Source organism: Rousettus aegyptiacus, unplaced genomic scaffold (genome assembly GCF_014176215.1).
Source record: "Rousettus aegyptiacus isolate mRouAeg1 unplaced genomic scaffold, mRouAeg1.p scaffold_m13_p_13, whole genome shotgun sequence".
Classification (NCBI taxonomy): domain Eukaryota; kingdom Metazoa; phylum Chordata; class Mammalia; order Chiroptera; family Pteropodidae; genus Rousettus; species Rousettus aegyptiacus.
In genome coordinates this window covers 37,583,614-37,610,545 of record NW_023416288.1, presented here as the reverse complement: position 1 = coordinate 37,610,545, position 26,932 = coordinate 37,583,614, and the positions used below count along the sequence as shown (strand labels likewise).

The 26,932-nt window shown below is 57.6% G+C and overlaps 1 protein-coding gene and 1 pseudogene across 2 annotated transcripts in view; both read left to right on the top strand.

Annotated features, from left to right (window-relative positions):
* The first annotated feature begins 683 nt into the window (after nt 1-683).
* Nucleotides 684-801, top strand: LOC118611039 (annotated as a pseudogene).
* Nucleotides 802-5,225: 4,424 nt separating this feature from the next.
* CRHR2 (corticotropin releasing hormone receptor 2) overlaps nt 5,226-26,932 on the top strand; it is a 37,925-nt gene continuing 16,218 nt past the window's right edge. Inside the window, exons 1-3 of one of the 2 annotated variants that reach the window (XM_016123852.2) lie at nt 5,226-5,345; nt 13,398-13,491; nt 19,111-19,236. In XM_016123852.2, coding sequence (XP_015979338.2) covers nt 5,259-5,345; nt 13,398-13,491; nt 19,111-19,236 — 307 coding nt within the window. In that variant the 5' untranslated portion in view covers nt 5,226-5,258. Of the gene's footprint in view, nt 5,346-13,397; nt 13,492-18,847; nt 18,951-19,110; nt 19,237-26,932 lie in introns of those variants that run through there. The other variant, XM_036230443.1, reaches the window with a different exon arrangement.

Here is a 26,932-nt window from a genome sequence, read left to right as displayed (position 1 = left end):
CCGGTTGTCTGCACCTGCTCTCAGTCCCAACCATGGCCCTCCATGGTGGCTGTTATTTTGTTTTACAGTTAAGGGAACTGGGGAACGATGGAGGGAGTAGGAGAGGCATCGCGTGGGCCAGGGCGGACACGGGAGCAGGGGTCGAGGCCCGTGGCTGCGACACCTTCCCGGGGGAGGGACAGAGGCCCGGTTTCTGCCAGCCCGGCCCACGACGCCTGCTCCTAGGAGGGACAGGGAGACAGCTGTGAAACCGCAGACATGACAACCTGGAGCCAGGCCCAAGTGCCACTCGGCCCTTGGAGTCTGTTCCCGAAAACACAAGCCCTGCAGCTGTTCTCCAGGCACAAGGCTCGAGGCTCCTTCGTGAGCAGGTAGAAGCTCTGCCAGAGCGGACTTAATCCCCATTAATCAAACGTGATGACTTGTTTTCCTTCAGAGACGAGTAACAACAGAACTCATCGTAACTCATACTTGGACCCGGCTTCCCTGAACCAGGATTTTGGAGGAGAAGCGAAGAGGGAGAGAGAGAGAAAGGAAAGCAAAAAAAAAAAGAGAGGGATCAAAGTAAAATCCCGTAGAACCCACAGAACAAAATAAAAATAAAAAATGAGCAAAATCAATGACCGTTCTTCCAATGATGCTATAAAACTGTTCCGAAGTGGCACTGCAAAAGTGTACTCTGTGTCTTTGGCCAAGCCACCCTGAATGCGCCCAATCCCGTCTGATCTCGGAAGTAAGCAGGGTCAGGCCTGGTTAGTACTTGGATAGGAGACCGCCTGGGAAAACTGGGTGCCATAGGCTTAAAAAAAGAAGAAGAAAAGAAGAAGAAGAAGAAGAAGAAGAAGAAGAAGAAGAAGAAGAAGAAGAAGAAGAAGAAGCAGCAGCAGCAGCAGCAGCAGCAGCAGCAATGGTGTACTCTGCTATCTGAGAGTAAATTGGTGTGACCACAGCTAAAATAGGGAGATAGCCCCATAAACCCAGGGGACAAGACATCACCTGGCCATTAGCTCAAGTGAGAGGGTAAGAGACCCCAAGCAACCTCATCTGCTACAGTGCCAGGTCTGAGCAGTCTCAGCCACAGATGAGAGCCGGGGTCAGCGCGGTGGCCCTGCGAGGCAGGACAGACCCCACTCTGGACTGAGATGTCATCTTATCTCTTGCCTGGGCTGCTGTACTAGCCACTTTGCTCTCTCCTGAACTCCAGACTTGACATCTTCAGCCCACAACCACTCTGCTGCTCGAGCGAGCCTTCTAGAACATAGTTCCGGCCCTGTCCCTTCCTTGCTCAGAGACACATGCAACCCAACCCAAGTTTCTCTAAGAAACTCAGCCCTCCAGAGTCGCCTCCTTTCATGGCTACCTACAATGACCCGACCGCCCCAGCCAGCAGAGGTACAGCAAGTCTGGGCTCTCCTCAACAGCTCTGGTTCCCAGACATGGGGATGGAGCACCGTCCATTTTCTTGGTCATCTTTTACTCTGAATTCTACTCCTGTTTGATTCCCGCCCCCTTCTATGTTGGTCAGGATTCCTGGGGTAGTAAGCAACTAGCTCGGGGATCCGCGGAGATTTACTGGAGCGCCCCCTGTCTGGGGCAGAGGCGAAACAGGTTTCACCTGAGCCTGGAAGGCCACCTGGACCTCTCTTCCCCTCTCTTTCTAGTTTCCCTCCAGACTGTGGCGGCTCTTTCCCTCAGCTCAGCTTTCCCGCCACAGCAGCCTGCTGCCAATCAAATCACATGTTTGGAGTAGAGCATGCCCTCTCAAGAGGACAAGAGTGTCCCCGAGGAAGCAAAACGTGGGTCTTGGGGAGCATAACAATATTGGATGGATATTACACATGTTTGTGGCCCTCCAAAGAACCACAGAACATACAGTAAGTACATCTACAGTATCGAAATTTCATGGGAGGTGAGGGGAAGGAAATAGGAAAAGATCTAAAAAGGCTCCCTAAGGAGGGAGGAGGTGATAATGAAAACACACTGAGAAACGCTGGAGTAGGAGATGGAGCATTCCTCAGAAGGACAGGACCATTCTGGACAAAACCGAGACGTGTTCGGCAACCCTTCCTGCCTCCTGCAGCTGCCGACCCTTCCCCGAACTTCTGTCCACATACGGCACACCTAGTCTTCATTCCCTGGGCACCATAAAAAGATAGGGGACTTGTTATGAAGGTGAGGAGAGTCGAGACTCTCACAGGCCCCTTGCTAATGCTCACTGACCAGCCAAACCTCAGGGAAGCTCTCCGGCCAGCCCCTCCTCAGACCTGGCATCTGGGCGCCCTGTAGTCTATTTTTTTTTCAAGTTCCAGGGACAGCCCCCAACCCAGACCCAAGCCCTCCCACCCTTTCTCCATCTTGAATGCCAAGCTAAATCTAGAAGTTTTCCCGTCCTTACAGAGCAAACCACCCACCTCCCTCCTAGACCACCCTGAGTTCATCTTTCATCATCACAATGGCCACGAGGCATTTTCAAAAATAAGTAGGCTCCCATCAGTCCTGGAGTCTGCTCACAGGGACGGAAAGCTTCTAAACGCTCGTTTTTATTAGCCTGCCAGATTGCAGATGTTGGCAGGGTTTCTTCCACCACCAGCAGTCAGTCCCTCAAAGGTACCCCAGGGGTTCAAGGGTTTCGTATGCTCTTATTGTTGGCGGGGGTGGTTTTAAACCCATTCCATTTAGACGGGTCAAGTCCAGACTTCCCTGACCTTCTAGGCTCCCATAGGTCACGCTCTCCGGGGGGAATATGAGGCGTCGCCTGCTGCGATTTGGAAAGGAAGGGTCCCCAGGAGAGACTGGTAAAGCAGGACAGAGAAAGGAACGGGGTCCCTAACAGTGAGATGCAGGTGAAGCGCTGGCCCCTTGGCCCCCACAGGGTCCCCGGGCTGTTGAGACACCCAGAGTTTTTCTACCTCCAGCCGCTGGCTAAGCTCACCTTCGGGAGTTGGGCCCGGGGTACCTGGGGAGCCTAGTTGTCCAAGGACAGTCTTCTCAAGGGTGTGCCAGGTGCTTGGAGCAAGGGAATTGATTTGGAAGCACAAGGAAGGCCCCTCCCAGTCACCTACGTGTCTGCACCTTAGACCCTCCTGGAAGCCTAGCAAATCGACCTTCCTCCTAGCCTGTCCCCACACCCTGGCCCAACACCGTCCCCTCCCTAGCCAGGCCGCCAGCTGAGCCGGCCTGCACTCGCCCGGCTCCTGCTTCTGCCCACCCTGACTCCCCCACATGGAGTAAAGGGCCCCCCTTCTCCCTCTGTTTAAATCCTGTGGTGCTTCCCCGACCCCCAAGTGCCCCCCCAGCTGCCCCCCATGCCTTGTACTTCCTCTCACCTCCCGATGCAGTTACTTATGCCCAGATCTCCATATCCCTTCACGCAGGTTGACCTTGAGGTCAGAGCCTCTGCTCTCTGCTTAACATTGAGAGGCTGAGCACGGAGATGCTCCAAGACCATATGCTGAAGAGAAGGTGGGACCTCGTTCCGACCCATTAACTCTCTCTCTGAATCTACCCACTGTCAGAGTCCTGCAGAGTGGTCGCCTCCTGCCAGGAGCCCTGTCTGACCAAGACCATCTGACCAGGTGTGGACTATTCCTTAACTAGCCGTATTCTGTTTCAGCATTGGGAAGGGGTTCCACTCTGTCACCTTCAAATGAATGGGAAGATCCAGTCAACTCTTGCTCAGCTTTTCCCACAGATTCCCCTACACCACCTGGGCTAGGCTCTGTGCAATAGAGGAGGGGGAGGGGGAGGGGTGGGGAGAAAGAAAAAGAGACAGCAGAGCCCCGGGTTCTGCCCAAGCTGACTGGAGACCCGCCTCATCCAACGGCTCCTTAGAGAATAGTCCACACCAGAGAAAAGCCAGCGGCTCAGGCCTGTGAGATTTCAGGGGAGGGTGACATGGGAGCAATCCGGAGATGCTGCCTGGAGGAGGGGGTGGAGGAGAGGAGGACTTGAGGGACAGAAGAGTGTCCCTGGTAGGGTGACCAGAGTGAACACAGTGTCTGAGTTTCTTGAACTTGGGCTGAGTCCTCCAGGACCTGTGCCGGGCTTGTCTGCACCCCCCAGGAAAAGCTCCGCCCCCACTAATCACATTCCTCAAATGCTTTCCCCTCAGGTCCTGAGACGTTGGAATTGCTGCTAAAGCTTTTAACCTCCCTGCACCAGGCCCACCTGCCGGAACAGGTCTGGAGGCTGCTTCAATGGCTCCTGGCAAACAGGCCTCACCTCCGTGAGCCCTGACCCAGCTGGACCTTTCCCCACCGGAGACCTGCTCGCTCAGTCCTGTGTGACTTTAGGGCCCCTGGGCGATTTATGGAAGCAAACTAAAGCCTGGGCCCAGCCTAACCCTGCATGCGGCCTGGCTTGCTGCATTGGTTGTCCTCGGTGTTTCGGAGTTTGTTTTTTTAATTTTAGCGCTTTATTTCAAATTTATAGGAAAGTTGGAAGAATGAATCAAAGTTTACCCGTATACCCATTGCCCACATTTGCCGATTGCTTACAGGTTGATCCAACTGCCTTCTCTCTCTCATTCTCTCTCTCTCTCGCTCTCTCTCTCTCTTTCTCTCTCTCGCTCTCTCTCTCATATATATAAAATGCATGTGTGTGGCTGTATTTCTGAACCATTTTAAAATGCTAGAAACACAATGTCCCTTTAGCCCTGAATGCTATTTCCTAAGAACAGGAACGTTCTCTTACCCACCCACAGTGCAAGTTACCAAATCGGGAAGTTGAACATTGATCCAGTAGTACTATTATTTACTCTGCATCCAAAGGTCCCAACAGGCACTGGCGTCTGGTAAAACTCCCCAGACGATTGGAATACTCCTGCAGGCTGGGAAGCCTGGCAGGGTGAGACCTGCCGGCCACAACCACTGCCCAGGCCCGCTCCTGCCCAGACCCCCTCCTGCCCAGACCCCCTCCTTCCTTCCTCAGTTCCCACCTTCCCACCCCCGGCGGCTGCAGCCCAGGCCAAGGCGGCGGCAGTAAGAGCAGTAAGAGCCGTCAGCCCTTGCTCTGCAGGCTGCAGGCAGCGTGGGTCCTTCGCTGCCAGGGAAGAAACGCTGCCCAGCGCCCGCTATAAATAACCTGGAGGGGGCGGGCTGCGGGGCGGTGTCCCCGCCTTCCGGGTGGCGGTGGGGTGGGGGCGGGGGAGGCGGCGAAGCGAGGGAGAATGCCCCGAGCCCAGGGCCTCACCTAGGCCTCCGCACCTGGTGGGGAGGGCCGGCCGCGGAGGTGCACCCCCGTCCCTCGTCGCTGAGGGCATGGGGGCTCCCGCGGGGGCCCCTCGCCTCCTCCACTCTCCACATGCCCTCCTCTGCCTGCTCTGCCTCTTCCCTCGGCTGCTCAAAGTAAGTGTGGGCAGTGGGGGTGGGGTCGCAGGGGGGTCCCCGGAGCGAAAGCTCTGTGCTGACCGGACTGCGGGATCATGGCATCTCAGGGCACAGTTCCTGGGCCCGGCTGCACTCGGCCTGTTATGAGTTGGGTGGAAGGAGTCTCTGGGCTTCATGGCCAGGTTGGGGTCCGGGATCCCCATGTGGATGGATAGGATGGAGGTCTGCCTGGAGGGGGTGGTGAAGGAGGCAGGAAATCCCAACGGCGCTGGAACAGGACAGGGAGGCCTTGTGGGTGATGAGCCGGTTTGGCTGTGCTGCGTCCCCTTCCCGACCATTCTGTCCCTTCCCCACGCGGATCCCCCCCCCCATCTCCTCTTGCGGGAGCCTCAAGTCCCTTCCTCACCCCACCCACCTCTGGCCCTTCCCCGAACAGACCACCAGAGAGCTGCCCCATCTCCTGTGGCCCCCTCTGAAACCACGCAGCCCCCAGGACAAAGTGAGCAATGGGGGCAGAGAGTCCCCCCAGAGAGCCGGACTCCCCAACCACCTCTCAAAGCTGTGGGTGCCCTTCGGCCAGTCAGGGTCTGCAGGTGGGAGCTGGGGGTGTGGGGGTGGAGAGGGGCCGTAAAGAAGGAGCTGAAGAAGTGGGTGAGGCCAGGAGGGCGTGACTCCCCGAAAACAGATTCTCAGACGCAGGAGGAGCCCCCTCCTAATCCACGCCCCTTTTACAGATAAGGAAACTGAGGCTCAAAGAAGGCGGGCAACCCGTCCCAGGCCACACGTTTCGTGAAGAGCCACATTAAAGGGATGCGGAGGGCAAAGAGAGACCTAGAGGTCACACGCCGTGGGGCCCAGAGTCAGGCTGAAAGTCAGGAGGCCTGGTCCTGTCCAGACGCCGCCACAGACCAGCCTTGGGGACTATTTCCTGGGCCTCCACGTCCCCATATGTACACAGGGGACTCATTCACTCAGCACTCAGTCAACAGATTAGTGAGCATCCGCCGAGTGTGGCAAAGCGGCTTGGCTGACAGACCTGATTCAAACCCCTGCTTTGGGGCTTAGTGTGCGACTTTGGACACGTGACTCGCATTTCCCGAGCCTCAGTTTCCTCGTCGGTAAAATCGGAATGAGATCGATGCGGAATAGTTGGGAAGGTGGAGGTAGAACTCTGAGCGCCGTGCCCGGCACAGAGCAAGCACTCAGCAGGCGCAGCCACAGTCCTCATTCGGCATAAAGTCAGCAAGAGCCCTGCCCGCCCAGGGGGTCTGGGCAGGTAGAGGAGAGGCATGAGCACTACGCCGAGACGCAGTCCGTGCCCATGGGCTGACGGCCTCTCCACCTGCCAGGCCCTTGCAATGCCATTGGAGGCTGCGTTTGGGGCGGGTGGGGGTGTGGAGCGGGTCCACTACCACCCCGCTCCCTACGACTCCCATGTCCTGTCCTTTGAGATCTCTGTGCCCCCTCCCACTTGTCCTTGAGATAGGTGCCTTCTGAGGAAGCCAGTGTTGGGGCCTGGGGTGCCACTCAGCCCTCCCCTCTGGGGGGCACAATGCTGGGTGACTAAGCTGGTTAGGTGGGGAAGGTTCTAGTTGCTGCTCCAGAGCCAGGACAGGTGGAGGGGTCTTTAGGAGGGTACCCTGGGTTCTGAGAGTGTCAGAGCCAGAACCTAAGAGGCAACAGTCCCCAAGCCCTGTCCCCCAAACCCGCTAGAAAACCCCAGCCAGAGACTAGCGACTAGGTCCTTGCCCAGACTCACTCAGGGTGTAACCCGCTGGAGAGGAACTAAACCGTGGTCTCTCTGGCCCCCAAACGCAGGCTCCCTTGCCCTGAGCCTTCGTAGTAGCGGAGTTTATTTCTGGGTCCTCATCCAGCATTCGGAGATTTCTGCTTGCTGAGGAGGGGCCTGGCTTTCTGTCCTCTCTCCTTCCACCAGTATGGAGAGGACACGGGGTGAAAACGCCCCCCTGTCCCTGCCTCCCGCCCTCTGGAGGTGGGAGCCTAGAAGGGGATACTGGAGAAAAGAAACTGTCGGGGAAGAACTGCGTGCGCATTTACAAGCGCTGGTCGCTGGAACTATGAGCAAGTGTGTGCGAGTACGAGAGCTTCTGACAGGAGGGAGGTGTGATGGGCAGGATGGCCCGGGCAGAGATGGGGGGTCCTGGAGGAAAGCAAGGAGCAGGGATGTCCCCGGATCCCCAACCCTGAGACGAGATGGCATGATGCTGCAGGGGGGCACAGTGCGTCCAGGTAGGATCTGATTTTTATCCCTAGGGCAGGGAGCTCACTAAGCAGAGGAGGGGCCTGATCTAATTTGCCATTGGGAAAGTTTCAGCAGGTGTCTGAGTGGGGGTGGGGGGGCGCCCTGGCAAGGTGCTCTCAGGTTGCCCCCTGAGGCTTTTGAGAAGCTCTTTTGAGAAGCAGGGCTATAATCATTCCGCCGAGGTGGTGCACCCAGCAGCGCGGTACCCCACGCTTTACTAAAACACCCGAAGGTGGGATGGTTATTTACAGCCAGAAACAGAGGTTGAGTGAGGCTGAGGATAATGGCTGCCGGGTCCGAAGCCCTGGATTCTGTGAAGACCCCAGGCGTCTACCAGCGCATCTTGGCTGAGTCCAGGCCCTCAGTCCTTTGGGGAGCAAGATGCTTCCCCTCTTCGGGGTCTCAGGACAGTACTCTGGCCTCCTTCCCCAGGTCCCGACTTCTGTGGAAACTATTTGTTCTGAGAAAGCTCAACCACAGAGAGAACTCCCCACAGAGGCCCAGGCTCCAGGAGCCTGGCCCCTCCCTAACCTGCATAGCCTGCCCCAAGGCCAAGGTCATGGGGGGGCGCAGGGCAGAGAACATTCTCAAGGGCCATTTGCCAGAAGCTAATTCATCTAATGACTTCCCCCAAAATTCCACTATTTTTCTAACCTGATCAGCTAATTTTCCTCTCTGTTGTTGCCATTTTGTTGATGTTTAAAATTTTTTGAAAAAACAATTTGTCTGAGGGCACTGCGTACTTAATTTTGTATTCCTAGTAAGTCTTAAATATGAGCACTTTACGAATTATAGAACTATTCTGTGTCCTCTTAGCTATCATTTTCGACTTTATCTAATTTTACCCATTCTTAGGAATCTTCAGCCTGTTTGTCTGAAGTCAATTTGTTCGAAATTAGAATTTTTTTAAGAAGTCATTTTGAATCTACCAGAGGGAATGACAGATTATTCAATAAGCTTATTTTGTTGATTCTATTTAGCAGCTACACAGGGCTGGCCATGTACTCTGCGCTGTTCTCGGCACTGACATCCATTATCTATTTTAAGCTTCGCAACAACCCCAGGAGATGCGAATGAAACCATCGTGTTATCCCCATTTTACAGATGGGGAGTGGAGGTGAGGTCAGGGCCAGGATTCCAACCAGGCAGCCAGCCTGACTCCAGATTCCCTTCGCGTAACAACAAAAAAATTAATGTCAAGCTACTTCTAGGACACTCGGACGTCAAGACAATTCAGAAAAGGGTGACTTTTAGGCAAACTGGGCATTAGATGAATTGTTATTAAATAATTAAGGAGATAAGTTCGGGCCTAGGTGTCCTGTTATAAGGCCTTCTGCCGGCCAGCTCCCTCACCCTTTATTGGGCCAAGGTATGCCCTCCCTCCCTCCTTCCCCCTGCTCCCCCCACCCCTCCCCTCCTCAGACACCCGTGTGCAGGACCCAGGGCTTGGCTTAAGTAAGGGGAGAGGGGCAGAGGAGAGTGGGGAGCCACAGGCTTTCAGAGATGACAGGGCACGTAATGAGGAGGCCTGGAAGTGTCTCCAGGTGAGTCGGAGGCTGACTGAGGACTGAAAGGGAGAGTGGGCCATCTTAGAAAAAGGGGCCGTGAGAACAGACCTCGGAGACGGGAAGGTCCACCGGAAGCTGCTGAGGGCTCTCAGAGTCCGACACCTTGTAAGTTAGAAACAAGTATCTGAAATTTCCCCTTCCAGGAAGCCTGCCCAGACACTCCAGAAAGTATTCCCTGCTTCCTTCATATGATGTCTAACCCCTCACGCTCTGCCTCAGTCCAGTGCTGCCCGTTGCCTCCCCTTGTCTGCTCGCCCTCCTCCACCCCTCCCCAACCTCACCCCACCCCCACCCCCACCCCATCTCCTGCTCCAGGCTGGATGAAACCAGTGAATGGAAGAAAACCTGGGAGGATGCGTCTGCCTCCCAAAGGAGTCCTCTCTGACCTTGGGCAGCAGGGAGGAGGTGGGAGGGGCTGACTCCATTCCCCTCTGGTTCCTGGCAGCCTGGCTTCTGGACTTGTGGTCCCGTAAATCTCCCAGGCTTAAAGCAGGGGCTAAGTTTAGACGAAGTTTTGTCACCAGTCCAGGAGGGAGCATTAGGCTGGGCCAGACCCCCTGGCTCCAGGGAGGGGGCACCTTTGGGGCCTGCCTGGCCCCCGGGGCACAGGTTCTGCCTTGGACAGGGCCCAAGGGAGGAAGAGCAGCTGGCATCTTGGCTCTGACCTGCTGCCCCCCTCCCCCTGCCACGGCCTCTCCCCCACCCTCTGCCGAGGTAAAGGCTTCCGGTTCCGGGCACACAGAGAGTGGAACCAGGACCTGGGCTGGCCGCAAAGTGAAAATTGAGAAAGAAGGAAATCTGACAAGCACAGAAAGCCCAGAACCGTGGTCTTATCTGTCCACGCATCCATCCGGTCAGCCAACAAACATTTATGGGCCACCTGCTGTGTGCCAGGCTCCGGACTAGGAACTGGGGACACAGATGTGAACCAGCAGCGAGTAGTCTCGGGGGGCTGGGGCGGGGGCGTGGGAGCAGCTTCCCGCCCCTGGGACAGAAGCCCGAGGTGCCCCTTGCAGAAGAGAGAATGGTAGGACCTGTAGGGGATTCGGAGGCTACAGAACCCGAACTTCTCGTCTCCCTTGCACCAGGCCCTGGCTGGCCGGCCGGCCGGCCACCACCACTCCTGCGTGGCCGCTCTCTGCCTGCCTACGCACGGCGCACTGTGCCGAGAGCACCCTCTAACGCGAGCTGGCTCCCAAGCCCCATGGCCCTGCTCGGGGCCGGGGGCCTCCCAGCATTCGTGGGCCACAGGCGTTCAGTTCCTCGCCTGTGTGTACCTGGCCAAGGCGTAAACTCTCAGACTTTCTGCCCAGTCCTGCGTCTGCCCCTTACCCACCTGTAGCTTTGGGAGGTGACTGCCTCTCTGGGCCTGTCGCCTCGTCTGTAAAACAGGGTTATTCAGAGGTTATTGTGAGGACTGACTGAACTGCGGTTAAACCATTTAGAGCATGTCCGGCCATCGTTAGTGCCACCTTCACATCGAACGGACCTCGCCTTCCCGCCTGTCTCCCTCCGCCCTCTTCATGGGGTCCCCAAACCAGAGGCCTGATGCTTTGCGAGGAGGCCCTGTGCTGTCCTGAGCCCCAGGCTTTGCTTGCCCAGCTCCTGCCCCCGGACTCCCTCTCTGCTCTTTCCAGCCCTCGCCCTGCCCCTGGACCAAGCCCTTCCATCCTTTCGGACCAGCTGGGCCTCCGCGGAGCCTTCGGTTCCTCCCCTCCGTGTTCACTGAGTGAAGCTGAATGGCGAGACCAGCGAGGGGGGTGCAGGCTGCGTCTCCAGGGGCCCCGTGTCCAGGGGAGGGTGCTGGGGCCTGGCCCACACTGGCTGTAGAGTCGGGGGAAGAAAAGCACAGGGTTTCTAGGAAAATTTCTGGAGAAGAAGGGCTTGAGCTGGGCCATGGGGCTCCCTACATGGGGCTCGAACCCCCATGTCTGAGCTCTCTAACTAGCTCTCCTAAAGTCCTTGACAAGGGTCATCATTTAACACGTGCCTCCTACGTGCCATACAGTAATCGTTTAATGCACACCAAAACCCTGTGGGGTTCATGGGGTTCCCATATTACAGAGGAGGAAACCAAGGCTCAGAGAAGTTAAGTAACTTGGCCAAGGCCATGCCAAGAAGCAGCATCCCCAGAGCCCTGAACAGGGGGTATTTGCCATCTCCCCATCCATCCTGAGAGCTCGTCACCTAAGCCTTGGGGTGCAGTGATTCACGGCTGTGCCCCCGCTCTCCCTGGCCCACCGAGGGCTTCCTGAGGGCAGCGGCCTCTTCCTCCTGCCGCTCCTCACTCACACACCTCCACCAGTGACTCCACCGAAAATAGTCACTACAAGGTACGCTGTGGGTTTGGACTGAGCCAGGTTCACCCAACCGGCCCCTCAGAGAGGTCGAGTGTCTCCGGCGGCGCCAGCTCACTGGACCAGCGCAGAGGTTACAGGCGACGCGGCCAGATGTGAGCTGTGCACAAACCACTCCTCCTCCTCCTCCCACGTTTCGCCCTAACCACACGCGTCAGTCGAGCCCAGCAACCTGCGCCCGGCACTTTGCTCGCCGAGGAGACCCGACCACAGCCTCTGACCACTGCATCTGATGCAAGGACAGCCCCGCGATGGCTGAGTCAGGACGGGTGCCCTGGCCCCACTCGTGGATTCAGGTGTTCAGACACCTTCAGTCCCAAACGGGAAGCGCCTGGGTTGACAGCACCGTGGCGTGGTAGCTGGGGCTGTAAGAGAGGAACTTCCATCTCGGACACAGAGTACGGGTGGCCTGGGGGTCCACAGTGGACACGACTCGCCTCTGGGCTGAGCATGGCCTCTGCCACGCCCCCCAGACTGGAGACTCACCAGGAGCTCGGTCCCCCCAGGAAAGGCATTACTGGCTGCTTCTCCAGCAAGGGGAGGGGAATTGGGACATGCAGATGAGCCAGACCTGGGGCGCACACTCGCCCCAGACCCAGCCGAGGGTGGAGCCTCCGCATTCTTAAAAAATTCCAACGCAGAGGAAAGGAGAAGTTGCCCGCTGGTGAAACCGTGGCTTCTGACATCCTAGAATCAGGAGGAGCACAAAAGTCAATCAATCCCTACCCCCCCCCCCGTGCGCGCGCGCGCGCGCGCACACACACACACACACACACACACACACACTGGGCACAAAGTGGGAAAAGCGGTGGTCTTGGGAGGAACGGGGGACAAGCGTTAGACCTCGAGAGCACACTGCTCTCATCCGGCCCCTCGGCCTTCGCACACGCCCTTCCTGGCACCGCCCTTATCCGCTGGGCAGACCGCTGCCCAGCCCTCAGCGCCCACATCAGTGCCGCCTCCGCCATGACACGCCCCCCCATTCCTCCTCAGCACCCTGGAGACGCTGTACCAAGTCGCTACAAGGAACCCGCCCATCCTTCACACCAGAAGGTGGTTCCAGGTGCAGAGAGAGCCACATCCTCCTTGTCCCTCTGTGCCCTGCACCCCCTCTCATGACCTTTTCAGGAGATGGGCCCCTGGAAGGTTTTAATCTTCTGGATGGGATTGCCATTGTTGCAACAAACGCACCTGTTCCCTGGTGAGTGCTCGCACGGGCACAGTGGTCCTTCCTTTTTCCCTGCTCATCCATCTGGTTGTCCCCAAAGTACCACCTCTTCCAGGAAGCCTCCCTTGTCTTCCCAAGTCCAGGTTAGGTGTCTCTCTCATGTGTGAACCTAACACCCATTGTAACCGCCTGTTTATCTGTGTGACAGGGAAACGATGTGAAATCACCCACTCTCCTCTGATCCCTCTGTACCATCTAAGTCTGGGGGATCCCTTTCTAGCCTGGGACTGCTCGAGTATACCCACTGGGTCCCCCAGCCAGGGCAAGATCCACAGTAGGCATTTGGCAAACATTTACTGGATGAATGAACTGCTGTGGACCCCCACCTGGCTTTGCTGCCAGGAGGACATGCTGGGGCACAGGGGTCCCTCCCATCCTGAGGAGGAGCCTTTGGAGGCTGAGGGGTGGACAGAGCAGAGTCCTGCCTCGTGGTCGAGCGGCACGACGACCTCTGAGCCTTTTGCAGAGTTCCAGGCCTGGCTGGGCTGCTCTTCTGCCGTGTGGCCTTGGGCATGTCCCCCCTCAGTTTCCCCCTCTGTTCAATAGAGATAAGAGAAGTAAGGGGTGAGTGACGGAACGGGGCAGGGGGACAGGCATGTGCTGTCCGTGGCTAGCCATGGCCTGACCTCTGACCCTGTGCCTCCTATTTCCTAGGCAGCCGGGCCAAGCCAGGCACCCAGAGACCAGGCCCCATGGGCACAGCTGGAACAGTACTGCCATACGGTCACTGTCCTCACCAACCTCTCAGGTATGCGAGCCCCCTACCAGCACCCTGCAGCAGACCCCAGGGGAGGAGGGTGGGCCTCCCCGCCTATAGGAGGAAGAGCCTCGCCTGGGCCACCCCAAGTTTGGTGGGGCGGCGGACAATGATGAGCTTCCAGGCCTGGCTCTTGTTGCTGTCTTTGGGCAGGCCCTGTCCCCCACTGGGGTTCGGGCTCTTCCAGATGATGCAGGGCTTGGCTGGGACTCGTCTTCCTGCTCCCAGCTCCTTGCATCTGCACCCAAAGGAGGCTGCTTGGGCTGCATTCGGAAGCCCGAGGAGGGAACACCCCTCTGCTCTCAGACTCCAGCAAGACCCGCGCCAGGTGTGAAATACATTCTCTGGTTGCCGTGGCTACAAGTGTCACCTTCTAGTAAGGACCTTCGAAGCAGCAGCCGGACCCCTGAGCTCTGACCCCCGAGAGTTTTTCCAGCGGCTGATTCGGAGCGAGGGTCAGACCACTGCAGAGCTCAGAACAGCCCCGGGTCCTCATGGGGTCAGGAGGGATGTCCCCAGCCCCCGCCCAGTGTCCCGGCCTTCCCAGGGCACCATCCGCAAAAGCTGCAGGGTGCCCCTGGGCCCTGGAGCAGTTCACAGGGCCCGAGGAGACAAGGGTGCTGGTCAGCACTGGGAGCAGCACCAGCCCAGCCTGAGTCGGGCACCGAACAGGAAAGTCGGGGGATCAAAAACATGGTGACGGAAGGAGATTCGACTTTGGGCGGTGAACGCACCGTGCACTATACAGATAGGATTGTACACTTGAAAGCTGTATAATTTTATTAACCAATGTCACTCCAACAAATTTAATTTAAAAAAAAAAAAAACATAAAATAAAAAGGGAAGGGAAGGGAAGCCTCGTTGCCTGCTCTCCTTACAGTGGACGGGTCCAGGACTCAGGTGTTGGGGTCAGACAGACCCGAGTCTGGATTTGAGCTCCTCCGCCCATCAGCTTTGTGACCCTGGACAAGTCACCTCACCCATCCACATAAGTTTGCTAGGGCTGCCATAGAATACCGCAGACTGGGGAGTTTAAACGACAGAATTTTTTTCTCAGGACTCTGGGGGCTGGGAGTCCAAGATCGAAAGGTCGGCAGAGCTGGCTCCTCGCGAGGCCTCTCTGCTCGGCTCGCGGGCGGCTGTCTCCCTCTGCGTCTTCACCTGGTCTTCCCTCTGCGCATGTCTGTGTCCTAATCTGCTTCTCAAAAAGAGCCGTCACCTCGGATTGAGGGTCATCCGTGTGACGTAATTTCAACTTAATTACCTATCTCCAGGTGAGGTCACCTTCTGAGGTAGTGGGGGTTAGGACTTCAGCATAGGTGTTTTGAAGGACACATGATACTTTCTGAGCCTCAGTTTCTTCAACTGTTAGGACTGAGTTGAAATCAACCCCAGAGGCTCGCAGAGAAGGCTGAATGAGAGACTGTGGAGATGCCCAGCGTGGTCACATCGAGTGGCCATCAGGCAGGAAATGGAGGCCTCCGGTATCAGGAGGGCCCCAAACCTCCCCTCACCGGCCTCAGAGGCAACGCTGGTTCATCAGCAGACCCGCCCCCTCTCCCTCCAACGGTGGCTCAGACCGTCACCTTCCCTGTGAGCCCTGGAGAATGACGGCCCAGCCTCCCCTCCTCTGAGTCTGCCGGGGAGGATCTCAACTTCTCCAAGCACCAGGCGTCCCCTGCTTAACTTGTAATATAATTCATCTATGTACAAACAGGATGTGTTTTATACACACTGGCGCACACACACACATACACGCACATACATATATATATGTGTAAACTTTGGAAAAAATAATTTTAAAAACCAAAGAAAAAGACAATAAGTACTCCTTACCTCACAACCAAGGAATTTTTATAATACTTATGTCTCCCAGGTTATTGATCCATAGATCCTCATGTTTTCATATTTTTGTTCTTTTATAAAACTGGAACAATCCTGTGTCCGCAGTTTTGTAACCAGATTTTCCTCTTAAAACTCAGAATGAGCATTTCCTCATGCCGTTAAACATTCATCTACCATATGAAGCTGCCTAGAAGCCTTCGTTAACCATGACCCTGTGGACGTGTGGATGGCGAGGGTGCCCTTGGACTCGGTTGCTCAGGTCCCGGCATGGTAGTGACCCCCTTTTCAGTGCTCACCAGCTGAGAAGATGCATACCGACTAACACAAAAGTTTGAAAACGAGTAAAATGAAGCAATCTGTTGTTTAGACAGTTATGTGATAAAACTGAAAAACTAAGCGCAAGGAAATGATACACACTGTATTGAAGAGAATGTTCCCTCTGGGGAAGGAGTATAGAGACAAATACATGAGTGTCGGTGATGATCTAGCTTTGGATTGGGAGACAGAGTCATATTTATACTGCTATTTACAAACTTCCATGAAAGAAAAGATAAGAATCAAATAAAGTTAGGCCAATGATGACAAGGGGTCATGAATCTAAGGCTATGATCAATTAAACTGTATGCCCCTGAGGTCCAAATAAAGGAAAAACGCACGTAATTACCGTATACTTCAAGCAGGCTTTAAATGGATTTCTGCTTTACTCACCACAGAGGCATCTAATGGGGCATGTATTGTAAGGCATATTGTTCATTTGGTCCTTAGGCAATATAAAGGTCCAATACATTCAAAGATCTCTTGAAATAACACCTCAATCCAACACACACACACACACACACACACACACACACACACCAGGGCTGATCAAATGGGAAGAAAGCCGTGGCCCCGGAGCCAAGGCTGCCTCCCAGGCATTTGTGCTTTTACTAGTGACTCTCTGAGCACAGGCCTGGAGCGTTCTGTCAGGTGCTGAGGCAGGTTGGTGGACTCCGCCCTCGGGGAGTCACAGGCTGGCAGAGGAGACAGCAGAAAAAGCAACAGCCTTGGTGTGACATAGACCAGCCCCCAGCAGATGGAGGCACCAAGGATGGCCACCTGACTCGGACACAGACAGGACATAGGAGGTGGGAGCTAAGCGGCCCGTGGAAGGAAGAAAGGGCGTTGGCTGGGCTGACGGGAGTGGAGAGTAGTAAGGACATTCCTGGCAGAGGGCGCGGCTCGTGCAAAGGTGCGGAGGTCCAGACGGTTCCAGGAAATGACACGTCGTTCGCAAGGGCATCTCAAGTTGAGCAGGAGAGAGAGGACGGGAGATAGATGATCGTGAAGAATATTCTTTGCAGGGATGAGAGCTGGGCTCCGTCCTCAGGGGCGTGGGGAGCTGCTCTTAGAAGGAGTGGGGTCCGTGGGTCTGTGATCAGGCCCTGACTGGCCAGTTAAGGTGCAGAATGGCTTTTGGCTCTGCCGCTGAAATGGTCAGTTCCCAGAGGAACCTTTATTACATGTGCTTTCCCAGTTAAAAGCAATCCAGCCGCATGCGAGACAAGACCTTGGGCCCCTGGCCGTTGGGCCCTCACCACCCCCTGAGAGAGCTGCTTCCCCGCATGGTGGCTCTGGTGACGAGCAAGTTAATAACTTAGCTCGACTTCCCCCTTTCCCTCTGTGCTGTGATCGGTGAGTGGCAGGCTCTCCTTCGTGCGTGAAGGACACTATCTCCCAGTGAAGATCTGGGCTGACCCTGCCAGCTACACTCTAGCCTCTGTGCGACCCTGTGGGGCAGGGCTCAGTCTGGGACTGGGGACGAGACTCTCCTTAAGGGTGGGGTTGGGACTCAGGTCTGAGGCTGTGGTTGGGACTCAGCCTTTCCTTCCCTGCTCCTGGCACTGGTTATTATGAACACCAAGAGATCTTTGCCTGTGCATCTGCCCGGAACTGAGCCAAGGGTTCTAACTGTCCATTCAGGAGGCAGAGGACAGACCTGGCTGGCTGGCCTGCACCTTGCACCTGCCAGTCAGCTGGCCCTGGAGAGAGCGCAGGGCTGAGCCCTGGTCCCAGCGCTCTGGCTCTGTCTGGGCAGTGACAGCAGCATTAACGTGGAGGCTGCTGAGACTGGGCACATGAAGGCAGGACGTGGTGCTGGCTCAGGGTGGGCTCTGCCTTCTCCGGCAGCTTTGTTCCTAGTGAAGGCTGGCAAGGGGGGAGGGAGGGAGGGTTAGTTCTGCTGACGCTTCCAGCCCAGCAGGGGTTCCAGCTCCCCCTGCCCTCTAAGGATAAAACATAATGGGGTGTGTGCACCCGTACACACACACTCACACACTCACACAGGGACATCCTCTTCATCATTTGCATCTCAAAGCTCAGAACCAGAGGCTCTCAGGGCTGGGAAGGGCCTCAGAGAACATTTCACTGATGGAGAAACAGCCCAGAAGAGAGGGTAGGAACTGGGGTAAGACAAACAGGACCAGCAGCCAGCCTGAGTTGGGGTGTCCCCTGCCCCAGGCCCTGTCTCCTGAGCCCAGATTCCCACACACAGCAGGCAGGAGCAGCAGGCCCACCGTGGACAATGAAGCCACAACAAATTATGAAGCAGGCAATTCCACAGAAAGGTGTTTAGCACCTCCACCGGCACAGGCCTGTGCACAGGCAGGTGGCCCTGCCCAAGCCAGGAGGAAGAAAGACTTCGTGCTCTCAGGAGCCCAGGGCGATAAGACCCGGGTGTTTGAAGTCCTCCAGATCATTTCGGACGACTTCTCTACCCAGGAACTCTTCTCTCCAGACGCTCCTCACCAGGGCTGGTTCCCCTCGGAGATCTCTCTCCAACCCCCGCCCCACAGCCTGGTCCGGGTTTCCGCCCATTCAGGCCACTTGATCTCACTAGACGTTTCCGTGGCCTGTTTCCCTCGAAACCCCTTCAATCCACTTCTTTCCCAAAGGCCACGGTGGGGCTTCCCTGGACTCTCCGTCCCCATTGCCGGCCCCCTCCAGTGTCCACCGTCAGGGAAAAACCAGGCGCAAAGCCGCAGACTCTGGCTCTGTGTCAGGGAAGCTGCGTGCGCTCCTCGGGCGGGCGGGCGGGCGTGCTTCGCTTCGCTACCCCTGCAGTTGGGTGTCTGGGACCCTGGGACGCGGCATCCCGCCTCCCCCGTTTCACGCCCTCTGCCGCCGTCGCCTTCCCCTGCACCGCGCGGGAGCCGGAGCGGGCGGGCTCGGGCCGGGCCGGGCCGGGGGCTGGGGGGGCCGCCCGGCCCCGCCCCCTGACGCCGCCATTGGCCGCGATCGCGCGGGCGGCCCCGCCGCGCGGTGCGCTCGCGGCTTCTCCGCGCGAGGGTCCGGAGTTGGCGGCCGCGGGCGCGTGGGCGCAGCACCTGCAGGCTGCCCGGCAGCGCGGGCCGGGCGCGCGGGGCCAGGGCCTCGCCCCCTGCGGGCGCTCGCCCTCGCACCTGGCCCCTCGCGGCCACGCGGGCGCGCGCTCACGCTCCCTCTGGCTGCGAGGCTGCGGGGCGCGATGGACGCGGCGCTGCTCCACGGCCTGCTGGAGGCCAACTGCAGCCTGGCGCTGGCCGAAGGGCTGCTCTCTGACGGCTGGGCGCCGGCCCTGGACCCCGAGGGTAGGCAGGGGCCGCGCGGACCCGGGCGGCGCCGCCGCCTTCCCTGGCGCGCTGGGTGCGCCCGGCGCCCGCGGTTCCGAGCGCTCGGCGCCCTGCGCGCACGGCGTCCCGCGGCCCCTGCACGCCCTCTGAGTGCCGCTCCTCTCCCTCCTGTCGCCAGGTCCCTACTCCTACTGCAACGTGACCTTGGACCAGATCGGGACGTGCTGGCCCCGGAGCGCGGCCGGAGCCCTGGTGGAGAGGCCATGCCCCGAGTACTTCAACGGCGTCAAGTACAACAGCAGCAGTGAGTGCCCGGGACCCTCCGCCGCGGGCTTTGAGCCCGCCTCCTGGAAGGGCGGTTTAGGGCGTGGGGAGGGCCCCGGACTCAGCGTCGGAGAGGTTCTGAGGGCCGCGCCGCCGTCCGACCGCCGGCGTGAGGACCCCTCGTAATGCCGGGGCGCACCCTCTGCCCCTACTCACTGCGGCTTCAGAATTCAGGAAGGCAGTGATTTGCCCACGACCCCCGTGACCTGTGCTGTGAGGACCCAGAAGGGGAGTAGGAAATGCTCCCTCCTTTTGAGGGCACACCTCTCTTCTGCACTGTGTGCCCTGGGTGCCTGAAGTTCCCTGTTAGGGCTTATCTTTGTTTAGCCAGTGCCAGCCCGCCCTCCCACCCCCAAGGTACAGGGGACGCTTATGCTGGGTTCCCAACCCCCGGCGCCACTGCGATGATCGATGATCGGGCTCTTGACTGTGGGAAAGGAGGAGGGCAGGAGGCAGGAAAGATGGAGTGAGCGCTTGTGCCGGGGAGCCGCGCAGTGCGCAGATGCTTCTGGGCCGGAGTGTGGGGTGTCGCCTCTCTCTCCCTCCCAAGATGTCTTGGGACTGGCCCTCTGGGCTGCGAGCCAGGGGCCTTGGGCAGCATTACTCTAGCGTGGGGATAATCCATAGAGTCGGAATCAGGACCACCCCTCACCTCCCATGGTGCCCTGCTTTCTCCTGGCAAAGCACTGGCTGGCTAGACACTCTGGGGAAGATGGCAGCTGGAGCCACCTGGCATCCAGGTGGGGCTCTTCAGTGCAGCCTCTGGGAGTCAGGGGTGCCTGAGTCCATGCCCTGTGGAGGGTCTGATGAGAGCCAGGTGGGAGTGTCTTGTGAGGCTGCAGGGCAGCAGTCACTGGCCCTCCCTGAAGGGCTGCTCACACCTCCAGCCCCTGCCCACCAGCAGAGAGTCTCCTGAGAGGGAGGGTATCCAAAGCATCCTGCAAACGTGATAGCAAACTCCCTCTGAACGTCTGTGTCCGAACAGTAGCACAGCTCCCCAGTCTCCTGCTGGTGTGCCCCCTACACACACACACACACACACACACACACACACACACACACACACACGTCCAAGCTCTCAGAGCCTAAGGCCTCCACCTAGAGAGATGGTTAGAGGGCAGGATAGCAGTGCCTGCATCAGATCCTAAATGGCACTCCCCTGTCTGCACCAGTGGAGGGCCTGGTGAGCCCAGGGAGCAGCTGGGCTCCCAAGAGTCCAACAGCAGAGATGTTCCCCGTGAAAGCCGTGGTAGAGGTAGTAACGCCGCTTGGGACGATTTCTGCATTGTCTGAGGACATACTTCCTGTCTATGATTAAAACAGACCTCCCTGCTTGGAAGCGAGGTGCTGGGAGGTATGCAAGCAGAAGGAACGGCTTCCATGCTCCTTCCCCATCCCGAAATTATAAAACTGTATTTTTAGGATCCTGTGAGCTGTGTGGTGGGGGGCAGTGGAGCTCAGGGTCCCTGATTCGGACTGCCAGAGACTCAGGACTGAGCAAAGTGATGAGGCATCTCAGCCCTCACCTGTGGACCTAAGCGAGCTCTGCTCTGGCTCCTACCCCAGCCTGGGCTGGGCCTTATTTTCCCCAACCAGCCTGGAGCTCCCTGAGGGCAGGGCCTGGGTCTCTTCTGAGCACAGTATTTATTCAATCAGTTTATTAAACGCCTACGAGCCGGTCACTGCCCTGGCACCGAGGCTCTCGCTCACGACCGCAGCAGACGAAAGGGATTCAGAGCGATGTATGCCGTGATGGGGAAGAGAGGCTGTGGGATGAGAGAAGGGACGTGGGGACACTTCCTGAAGGAAGCGGCGCCGGGCCGCTGTGATCACATCAAACGAGAAGCCGAAAAAGATCAAGGCGCCACCGGGGTTAGCGGCCAGGTTGGCGACCGTAGCATCCCAGGTCTCCGATGAACAGTTTTCTTCATTTGGATCAAAGTGCTGCCCGCACTGTAACTGCTGGTGACCGGGGGTGGGGGTGGGGGGGGAGAGCGTAGGGGACAGGAACATTGCCATTAGCCAGTGCGCCAGCTAATGGCAATGGAAACGCCGTGACCGCATTTCTTCCTCCTCGGCCTCCTGGCTGCGGCTTCCTCCTGCTACGTTTGCCTTTTCAGTGGGGTCCTTTCTTTAGAAAGGACACAGGAAGGAAGACGGCTCCTATGAGAATGCCTGGGGAAAGAGGAAGAAGGGTCTCGCCTCCCCTTCATGCCCAGTTTTGTGATGCGACAGCCAGTCCCCCTCCCCCTGAGGCTTCATTAACTCGTGGTCATTGGCCGGGTGGGGTAACAGCTTAGACATTAGTCCCCGCAGACTGTCATCCACTCAGCTGAGCATAGGGAATCTTCCTTAAAGCTCCAAGTGGGGGGTCGTTTGCCACGTGCCAGCGGCCTCCGAGAGACCTCTGCACACGTGATCCCACTCATCCCTACCTTCCTAAGGCCCCTGAGATATGTGCTGCTTTTATGCCCATGTTGCAGATGAGAAAACTGAGGCTCAGAGACACGATCTAATTTTTCGAGGTCATGGTCAGCTCCCGTGCACCGGTACGGGCAGGGGACTCCACGGCCCTCACTTTTAACCGTGGATGGGACTTCCTCCATGAGAGACAGTTTGTCAAGAGAGCCGAGAGGTACAGAAAAACACTCCTGCTTCCACCCTACAGGATCCAGGAAGGCTTAGCCCTTTGAGCTGGGCTTCTGGGGACAGACGGGAGTTTGGCAGGTTAAAGTCTACTAGGTACAGGGGAGGAGATGGGACCGTGCTTTGTGCCTCGGGACTGGTGAGTGTCGTATGGAGCGCAGGTTTCAGGAGAAAGAAACAGACGAGACAGCTGAGTGGATGCTGGTCAGATGGAGTGGGCACTGCAGGGGACCTCACTGGGGTGTGGGAGTCGAGGAGTCCCGGGGGGGCGGGGCTTGTGAGCAGAGGAGCTCAGCTTTGGGGCACAGAGTCTCTGGAGGCAAGAGGAGGGTCAGGAGGCTACCTCAGCTCGCCCAGGTGAAGTGGAGCCTGCAGGGGGTCAGAAGAGGGTTGGATAAAATTGACGGACTGGGGCGGGGCGGGGATGGGGGTCAGGGAGGACTCCAGGTGTACAGGAAGATGCTGGACACAGTTGGGGAGGTGCCGACTCTGAGGAGCTGGAGGGACATCTGAGTGGAGATGTCTAGAGCTCAGTTGGCGGGATGGAAAAAGCCCAGGAGAGCACTGAGGGCTGGACACAGAGCATTCGAGAACTCCCAGATGTGTGGTTAGCCAACAGTTACATGTAGCAAGTTGGGGAGACCAGGTCAGAGTCTCCATTATTCTCAACCAGGGACGATCGCCAAATGCAGCAATGACCAGAGGAAGGGAGGGGACTCATCCATGGCCACGTATGCTACTCCGTAGCAGCACCAAGTCAAGCATCCGTGTGTCCAAGTCCCCTGCGGGGTCCTCGCTGCCATCTATGCCGCTGTTTCAGTGGCCCGGGATCCACGTGCCTGTACCTCCGTTTCACCTGTGTTAACACATTAAGCTTTACACTCACCCAACGACAGAGACGTAGTAGTATCCTTGTATTACGCATGGGGAAAATAAGGCGCAGAGAAGCTAAGTGACTTTCCCAAAGTCACACAGCCAGTAGCCGAACAAGGATTCTAACCCAGGCTCTGCTGCCTCTCAGAAAGCAGCTCCGCTGGGTGAAACAGAGCGATTTGCCGAAAAAATATATCAGGGAGCTTGTAGAATCACCGGCTGGGCTAGAGAACCAGACTGGGGGCCTCTAGCCAAGCACTCAGGGCAGAGCTGGCCCGGTGAGGCAACCCCCACTTTCCGTGAATGGACAGTGCTACCAGCCCGTGCCACCCCTATCCTGGGGTCTTCAGCTTCCCGCAGTGGTCCCTAGGAGACCTTCTCCCCATCTCTATTTTGTGGGCCCTCAACTCACCAATTCTCTCAAGGGAAATGCATGTAATAGGGTGAGCAGAATGTGTGGAGCTCGGACCACACACTCCAGTTCTGGCTACAAGGCACCCTGGAAGGCGAGGACCCGGCATTTCAGCTTAATGGCAGAAGGTGGCCTCTGCCTCCCCTCCAGGGTTCCCCAAGCCTGTATGGAAAGCAGGTTCGAATCCTGGGCCGCCCAAAACTATCATAATGCTCATACACAGCCCACCCCAGGGCAAGTGCCATCCCCTTCCCGGGCCTCGGTCCGTCTGTCGGGAGACGGGCAGTGGATTGGCCCGGCGGCGGTTTGGCCGGAGCGGGGACTGGGTTCCGTTGTCCTCCTCCCGCCCGCCGCTCCGCTCCAGCCTCTGAGCCCTCTCCGTGCGTTCCCGCCTCTCTCTGCCTCCCTGCCTCTGCGTCGCTTCCGTTTCTCTCCGGGTGTGGTTCTGTCTCTGTCTCTGGGCATGTTTTCTCGCCGTCTCTATGTGTCTGTCTCACTCAGTTTCTCCCTTTTTTTTTTTTTAATCTGCGCTGTTCTCCCCCTCCTTCCCTCCTTCCCTCCTTCCCTCCTTCCCATCTTCCCTCTCCAGCTCTCCTCCTCTCTCTCCCCCTCCCTCCCTCCCTTTCTCCCAAATCCTGCCTCTCCCTCCTCCCTCTCCCCTTCTATCTGCCCCACTCTGGCACCTCCTCTTGCCGGTCCCCGGGGTCCTCCCGGCTGCTGCCTCTTCCTGGACGAGGTCTGTTTTCCTCCTGCGGAATCACTAAGCCCAGCGCGGCTTCTGCCTCCCTGATCTCAGCCCCCAGCCATGTCCTGCTGGGGACAGCTGGTCCCATCTGTGCTGAGGCATCGTCCGAGATGAGGGAAGAAGGGACCCACGACTTAACCAAACCCTATAGAAAGGACAGGGTTCCCCCACTTCCCAGAACCCCATGGGTGGTGTTAAAATGCAAGGGCATAAGCTGAGTGTCTCTAGCCAGAGGGGTCTGCCCGTTGGGTCTGCCCATTTGTGCAAAAGTCTCCTCTTCAGCCCTGAGGGGGTGGGGGAGACAGGAAAGGCTAAGCCCTGTTCTCAGGGAGCCCCAGGCTGCTTACAGATCAGACTCACACAAATCAGCTGTCAGGGACTGGAAAGAGGAACTCAGTGGGCACTGGCGCATTCCTGGAAGGCTTCCTGGAAAGGGCGGGAGTGGGACTTGAAGCAGAGGGGCTGTCGCATTTTGTGGAGGATAGGCCTGGCACAGGGGTGGAGCCTCAGGGGGGGTCCCAGATAGACCCTGCGCTCTGGTTTGAGGCAGTAGAAGCTGTGAATCCAAACTCTCAGGTCTGCTTTTGCAGGCCCCAGTGAGACCTGATCACAGCCTGACCCTTGAGTTTCAAGGACCATAAGTGACAGTGGGTGTGAGAACCGTGTCCCTGCTGTGAGAGATGGCAAGTGGGAATGTGTGCCTGACGCCGGGGGTCTGGCTGAGGGGAGGAGCCAGGGAGGAAGAGCAGACTTGGCTGCCCCTCTGGCCCTGCAGACACCCAGAGTGTCCCAGCTGCAGGGCCTTCCGTGCTGGGTCCAGTCCCCTCCCCTGCTGCCTAAGGGCGGGAAATGCCCAGGAAGGGAAGGACAGTTGCCCAGGGCCCCACAGGAAAACAGAGCCGGGATGGCCTCTGCTGGCTCCAGGAGCTCTTGGCCAGTGCTGTAGCATATTCGACCTCTGCGGGCGCGCAGCCCGGGGGGCTGAGCAGTGCAAGGTTGGAGGCTCGGCGGCCCTTTTCCCACTCAGGCTCACCGCTTACTGGGTAGGCGGGTGAATCTCTTCAAAGATGCAGAAGACCTGAGCCTGCCTTCCAGGGGGGGAGAGAGAGAGAGAGAGAGAGAGAGAGAGAGAGAGAGAGAGAGAGAGAGAGAGTTATGGTGGGAGAGAGAGAGAGAGACTTCTCTTAAAGAGAACTTTTTGACATTTGCTTTTAAGCGAGATAGCACAGCCCAGGCTGTAGGGGCACCTGGAAGAGGTTGATTCCCAAAGAAAGGGAGGGAAAGTTGGGGAGACTTCGTGAAGGAAGACGTGTTGTTGAGGAAGAGAGAGCGGGAGCAGAGGTGGGGAAGAGAGGTGGGGAGAGAGAACGGGGCCCGGATCGCGGAGGCCCTGGATGCCAGACCAGGTCATGGGCCTCAGTTCTGCCGGCTTCAGAGCCCTGGCTGCTTGTCCACCGCCCCATGGTGCAGAACTGGAATACTCTGGAGGGTCCGATACCCCAAGGCCTCTGGGAGAGGCAGCCCCATTCCCCACCTCCTCAGAGACCCCCATGCCAGAGAGGACATAAGATTCTGCCAGCCAGGTGTCTTTACCCTGCATTACTGAGTCCGAGAGCTAGTTCTAATTCTGGCCAGGCCACTGACTGCTTGTCTCTCCCATGGGCGGGCTTGTCTCCTCTTTGGCAATCAGTTTCTCTTTCCTAGGTTAGGGGGTGAGCTTGATGAGTTCTTGTGTCCTTCTTCTCCTGACATTCCTCAGTTCCGCAGCAGCCTGTGCCTCAGGGGTCTCTGTTAGCCTTCTCCTCCCCACCTCCCTCCACAGGCTGGTGTCATGGCGACAAGCCCATCGAGCGTTGCCATGGATTACTGAAGGAGGGGGCCCTGTGCAGTCGAGGCTGGAGCTGGGGTAGGCACCTCCTCCCGCTTGTATCTCTTCTAGGGAGGGCAGTGATCTCACACAATGAGCTGGATCCCAGTCACACCCCTTCCCTTTTCATGGGCCCAGTGTGACCTCTGTTAAACCTCTCTGTGCCTCCCTGACTCAGTTTCCCCACCGTCTGCTGTAAATATGGACATTCACGCCAGCCACGCCAACTCGAGGATGGAAGGGCATCGTGAGTGGGAAGACCTTTGGAAATAGGGTGCTGTGGGTTTTCGGAATGGACACTTGGGGCTCCAAGAGCAGGGTCCACGGAACACTGAGGAATGGGATAGAGGCTCCCGATCCCTCAGCCCAATCTCACGAGCCCTGGGGAGGCTCTTCCCGACCTGATGACTGGGTTGGCAATGGCAGGTTCCCACTCTCTCAAGCCAGCCCTCCTTCTAGGCCAGGTCGGTTCTGGGCTTGGGTGAGCATCACCAACTGTGCCCACCTCCACCTGCACCAGGGTGTTGAGATCTGATCAAGACAGGAAGCGTGTCCCAGCGGGGCCCCAGAGCCGGCTGGCCTTAGTTGGCTGCAGCAGCATCTAAGCAATGCTGGAGTGTTAACTCGGGGGGACACCCATTGTTGGGGAAGCTCAAGGGAACCATGTTATCGGCCATGCGACTATGCCACACTTCCCCAAATGGCCTCTTAACTGGGGGTGAAAAGCAATTCGTCGTGCCCTACAGCATTATTGCCCAGGTCAGGTAGTGAGGATTTTTCCTAAAGAGGTAAAAATGGTGACCCAAGGTGAAGCTCAGAGATTTGCCAGCAAGGCCCGCAAGCCAGACAGGAAGGAGAAGGCTGGGTCTCGAGCAGTCCAACTGCAGAGGAAGACAGTAAAGGGACTGAGGCTGTGATATCTGGTCCCTCGGGTGTTTTCTGCTCTGGGGATCCAGACACAGCTGACAGAACCTTCTGGAACGCGGCGTGGCAGGGAGAGCCTCTCTCAGAAACACCGGCCCCGGGGCCTCGCATGAGAAAGCGCGTCCCAGGGCAGAGGGATCTAGTTCTGCCCCTTCATTTCTGGTGACCACAACCATGCCATTCTCCTTCTCTGGGCCGCTTCAGACCAA